The 5,391-nt window shown below is 54.3% G+C and overlaps 1 protein-coding gene across 1 annotated transcript; it reads left to right on the forward strand.

Annotated features, from left to right (window-relative positions):
- Positions 1-627: 627 nt before the first annotated feature.
- On the forward strand, positions 628-2,288 carry POSPLADRAFT_1152764 (hypothetical protein; the record flags this gene model as incomplete). The annotated part of the gene is made up of 3 exons (XM_024486686.1): positions 628-967; positions 1,057-1,295; positions 1,707-2,288. The coding sequence occupies 3 exons, from the start codon at positions 628-630 to the stop codon at positions 2,286-2,288; spliced, it is 1,161 nt and encodes a 386-aa protein (XP_024335324.1).
- Positions 2,289-5,391: the final 3,103 nt, after the last annotated feature.

The following is a 5,391-nucleotide window of genomic DNA, read 5'->3' on the forward strand; positions in this document are numbered from 1 at the left end:
TGCATGAACACAACCAATCATTTGTCCGATGCGTGCATGCGCTTCGTGACCCAAAGCCATGGAAATTCTGAAACAGCCCAGCTACAAGAGCATATTTTGTCTGTCTGTCTGTGGTGGCGTGTTGTCGCTCAATCAACTCCCCGGTTTTGGCAATCCATCGAGATCACACCTCAAGTTCCCCCTTCGGTTATTGCCCGTGCCATTGAGAATTCCCGGGGCCTCCAACTAGCTATCACAGTATGGGACTGCTGTCCATGTTCTTCTGATGCTGTTCCGGAAGCTCAGGGGCCTCTATTCACACCGGAAACACTGCATGTGGCTCTCGAGGTGTTGACGGGGTATGCAACGTCTTGGCGTTCACTATCCTTTCTGGTCGCAGACCATTCCCTGATCGAGGTTCTGGCCTTTCATCTCGCACCCACTCTTGCATTGCCTCAATTGAATTGCATTCACATTTGGACCCCGCGCACGCTAGTGGCCGGCAATCCTTGGGACACTCTTGCTTGGCCACCCCTGTTGCAAAACACCCCATCTGCGCTCCGTAACCTCTCACTACAGGGCATCTGGGTGCGCTGGTCACACCTCTTGACATCTTCTTCAGGTATCACCACCCTTTCCTTATGTGACATGTCACCCCAATGTACCAGCGATGACTTCTTCCATATTTTATCACAAATACCCACCCTCGCCCATCTCACACTAGCTGGCAAGATTCTTGTCCCTGAACTCTTTCATCCCGACACCTACCCCGGCTTTGAGCTCCAGCAGCTCCATTACCTAATGCTTAGCAATCTTGAGCCTCTGACCACCGTTCAGCTACTGCGCTTATTTGTGTTTTCTGCTGATAGGCGCCAAGCCCCTCTGGGCCCCGATACACCTCTTTTCGGCAGTCGCATCCCGCCCGGCACTTCGACTCAGTCTCCCAACACTTCAATTTTGCCTTCGACGCTCTTTGACACCTTCGACGGTGCGCAACGCTTACTCGAAGCTCGGCACAGTCGTCCCGATGCCTCGCGCGTAGATCCCGGGACATCTTCCGCATTCGGCGAACAATAGGGCCACTTGACGCCGCTCGGCCAAAGCGCGTGATTCGCTCCATGCCACACCGACGTAGCCGGTCTTTCCCGATTAGGTATCGAACCTCGCAGCATGCCTTCACGATGGCTACCGGTCCAAAGTGGCCATATGTTTCTCTTCATCTCCGCATTCGGCATGATGTCACTCTACGGATGAACTTGATGCGTGCCACTCGGAGAGGCAGATTCGTGCGGAACAATGCAAAGCCCCTTGTATTAGTGTGCCACTCTTGATAGTCGTAGCGTCCTATGTGTAGTATAAAATCTGTCGTACTTCTCTCCAAAAACAGAAGATCCGGTTCCCCTCTCGAGTTCAGAGCTCATAAGTCGAGTTCGCCCCGCGTCTAAGCTTTCAACTGCGTCACTTTGTCCCTCACTGCGTAACCTCGAAACCTCGTCCACCGCGTTTACTCGTCGATACCGTCTCGACAAACCCTTCAACTTCGACTATTTTTGAAGAAACTGCGAACCGCGCCCTAGCTAAGTCCACTCTATCGAGTCGTGTCCCTTCCTTCTACAATACATTGAAGAGCTCTGCTGAGCTTCGATCGTCTCCGCTAACCACTCACAGCCTCCGAGTAGCTTTGATGACGTGTCGAAGCTACCTCGTACCTTACCCATTGTTCGTAGCCTTTTTCCAAGGGCGTTTCTCGTGTTCACTCGAAGACCGTCATCGAGTGCAACCGGTTCCTGTCGCAGCTGCGCATCTACTGGTTGATCAACACGTCGTTGACCACCATTGAACTCAAGGTGCAGGTCGCACTTAGCCTGCTCGATGGAGACGCCCGCGCCTGGGCCACTCCTTACTTCGCCCAGCTTGTGTCGGTGCAGATAGGAACACAAGGGGTCACAACCCCATTCGCAAACGAAGCAGCCTTTGCCGCCGCCTTCCGGGCCCGCTTCGGAAATCTCGACGACGAGGCGGCAGCACAAGTAGAGCTGGCGAAGCTCTGCGCGGACAAGACGGTCCGTGAAAAACGCACCGCTGCGGAGTTCTCCGCGCTGTTCAAGGGTCCGGCGGATCGCTCTGGGTATGGGGACCTGGAGCTACGCGACAAGTACCTGAGCGGCATCCCCTCCCGCGTTTACCGCAAGATCGAGCTCGAGACCTTCACCACGTGGAAAGACGCTGAGAAGTGCGTCACCGAGGTTGAGCAGATCCTTGACATCAGCTGGGCCTGTTGGCCCGAGCTGAACAACTTCTTGGCCTGAGGTCGAGGATGCGGTGAGGCACGTGGTGGTGCACCCTAGTCACACGCAGCTTCAGCCAGCATCAATGCGGCCATCAGAAAAGGGAACTTCCCTGGCAGTTGTTTTGGCTACAGGAAGCAAGGGTACCGCCGTTTCAAGTGCCCCAACTGTAAGGACAAGCCTTACACAAAATGTGCCGACGCGTGGGCTACAGTTGCCTTGGGATCCACCCAGGCGGCAACAAGCGCCCCCATCTCTTCACCCTTGGCAAGTACGAATATCACTTCAGCACCTTCGGAGCTGGTGGACTTGATAGCACAGGTGAAGTCGATGCACGAGGAGCTCAAGCATTATCGGGCAATGAAGGAGGAGTCTTTTTAATCCGGTCCGTGCTTTGTGCTGCACGCGTCAGGCCACATAATAATAACATGTTCAATGTAATGGCTACTGCAAATGTTTACGAATTGGACCACGGGTCCCAGCACTTCCACATTCCAGTACGCCTCAAGGGAGAAAGATGGCACAAAGATATATTTGCAATCGTGGACAGTGGAGCCACTACAAAGTTCATCAACAAGTGTTTCATCACGGAGAATCAAGTACAAACGCGGAAATTGAAAGAGCCAATTCCACTTTACAATATCGATGGGATGCTTAATAAGGACGGAAGCATCTCGGAAGTAGCCGTACTTCAGATGCAGATAGGAGAACATGTCGAGAAGATGGTGTTTATGGTCACAGACATAGGTCCAGAAGATGTGATCATTGGGTTGGATTGGCTACACGAGCACAACCCTGAGATCAATTGGGAGTCAGGATCCCTAAAGTTATCGCAATGCCCTGAAACATGCAGTGCTAGGAGGACTGGCCGAATGGAGCAAGCAGTGACTGCGCGTGATACGGGGGTCAGGCCCATGGCACGCAGGCACTCACCGAAGTTCAAATGGTCAGTTATTGTCACGACTTGAGGTCAAGCGACAGGGGAAAACCTAGAAAGCTGGGGGCGTTCGACTAGTTCTCACCGAAGCGATGGTGAGCGAGGCTCGAACCTAAGGCTAGGGACAAGAAATGTATTAGTTAGTAAAGGTAAGTAAAGGATACAAAGGAGCTTACTGACCTAGGGACAAGAGGTCGAAACTGAGGTCCCTAGGGCAGCAGAGGCCGGCTTATATACATGGGGAGATAAGGGCAGGCTGTGCGCGTTGGTCCGTGCGCAGCTGGTCCGTGCGCAGCATGCTGATGCGGCCCCGGGGGCCGGTGAGTCAGAGCGGCTGTGTCAGCGGAGCCAGAGCTGTGCCGTGCACTGCCGCCCCATCTAATCTTATCGTACAGTAGATAACGACGTGTCCGTATCAGGCAAGTAGTACAGAGGTCGCGGGTTCGAGCCCACGAAAAGGAAAAAATTAAAAAACGGCTAGGCGCCATACCAACTCGTGACATTACCCCCCCTCTCAACGGCGCATGACCTCATGCGAGGCGCCCTTGCCCATCTCCCACCCAGAGCGGCATTGTGCTTCAGTCAGCGGCGAAGGCATTGGCTGAAAGTGGAGACCACCAAAGATAGCAGCATTGAGGCGGCGAGGGGTGTTCGGATTCTTCCGGTGGAAGTCGGCTATAAGGGCCGGCACATTGGCAACGTTGCGCGCCGGTTCCCATGACGTATGCGAATTGTCATAACCCTTCCACTTGACGAGGTACTGCAGTTGGCGCCGGAAGATCCTCGAATCCTTGATCTGCTCAACCTTGTACTCCTCGTCGCCCTCAACCTCGATCGCAGGTGGCTCCTCCGGCTCCCGGCCCGGGATATCGCTATGCGTGTACTTGCTCAGCAAAGAGACATGGAACACCGGATGCACCGGCACCGACTTTGGCAGGACTAATTCATAATTCAAGTCTCCGAGCTTTCGCCGCACAGCATATGGTCCGAGGCGCTTGGGACTGAGCTTCTTGCTCGGCTGTTTCAGCTTAAGGTTTCGGGCATCAAGCCAGACCTTGTCCCCCAGCGCAAAGACCGGTGCCTCTTGCACGTGCTTACCATAGTACACTTTCATACGCTCGGCTGACAGCTCGAGTGCAGAGTGTGTATCGTCGCGAATCTCCTTCAGGATCTTAAGCCGGTCGGCGGCAGCGGGCATCGCGGACATCGGATTGATCCGAACCTGGATCTCAGGATTGTACCCTTGATGCAGGAAGAATGGGGAGTGCCCGGTCGCAGAGTGAACTCGGTTGTTCAATGCGAATTCTGCGAGCGGCAACTGCTTCGCCCAATCATCCTGCCTGTGGCTTGTGAAAGCACGCAGGTACTGCTTGATCTCCTGATTCCAGCGCTCAGTCTGGCCGTTGATAGGCGCCAAGCCCCTCTGGGCCCCGATTCACCTCTTTTCGGCAGTCGCATCCCGCCCGGCACTTCGACTCAGTCTCCCACCACTTCGATTTCGCCTTCGATGCTCTTCGACACCTTCGATGGTGCGCGACGCTTACTCGAAGCTTGGCACGGTCTTCCCGATGCCTCGTGCGTAGATCTCGGAACGTCTTCCACATTCGGCGAACAATAGGGCCACTTGACGCCGCTCGGCCAAGCGCGCGCATCGCTCCATGCCACACCGACGTAGCCGGTCTTTCCTGATTAGGTATCGAACCTCGCGGCATGCCTTCACGACGGCTACCTGTCCGAAGTGTCTTGCATGTTTCTCTTCATCTCCGCGTTCGGCATGACGTCACTCTACCGATGGACTTGGTATGTGCCCCTCGGTGAGGCAGCTTCTTGAGGAACAATGCAAAGCCCCTTGTACCAGTGTGCCACTCTCGAATAGTTGTAGCGTCCTGTGTAGTATAAAATCTGTCGTACTTCTCTCTAAAAATACAAGATCCGTTTCCCCTCTCGAGTTCAGAGCTCATAAGTCGAGTTCGCCCCGCGTCTAAGCTCTCAACTATGTCACTTTGTCCCTCACTGCGTAACCTCGAAACCTCGTCCACCGTGTTTACTCGTCGATACCGTCTCGACGAACCCTTCGACTTCGACGATTGTTGAAGAAACTGCGAACCGCGTCCTAGCTAAGTCCCCCCCCTTCAAGTCGTGTCCCTTCCTTCTACGATACATCAAAGAGCTCTGCCGAGCTTCGAT

The sequence above is a fragment of the Postia placenta genome (assembly GCF_002117355.1).
Source record: "Postia placenta MAD-698-R-SB12 unplaced genomic scaffold POSPLAscaffold_14, whole genome shotgun sequence".
NCBI lineage: Eukaryota > Fungi > Basidiomycota > Agaricomycetes > Polyporales > Adustoporiaceae > Rhodonia > Rhodonia placenta.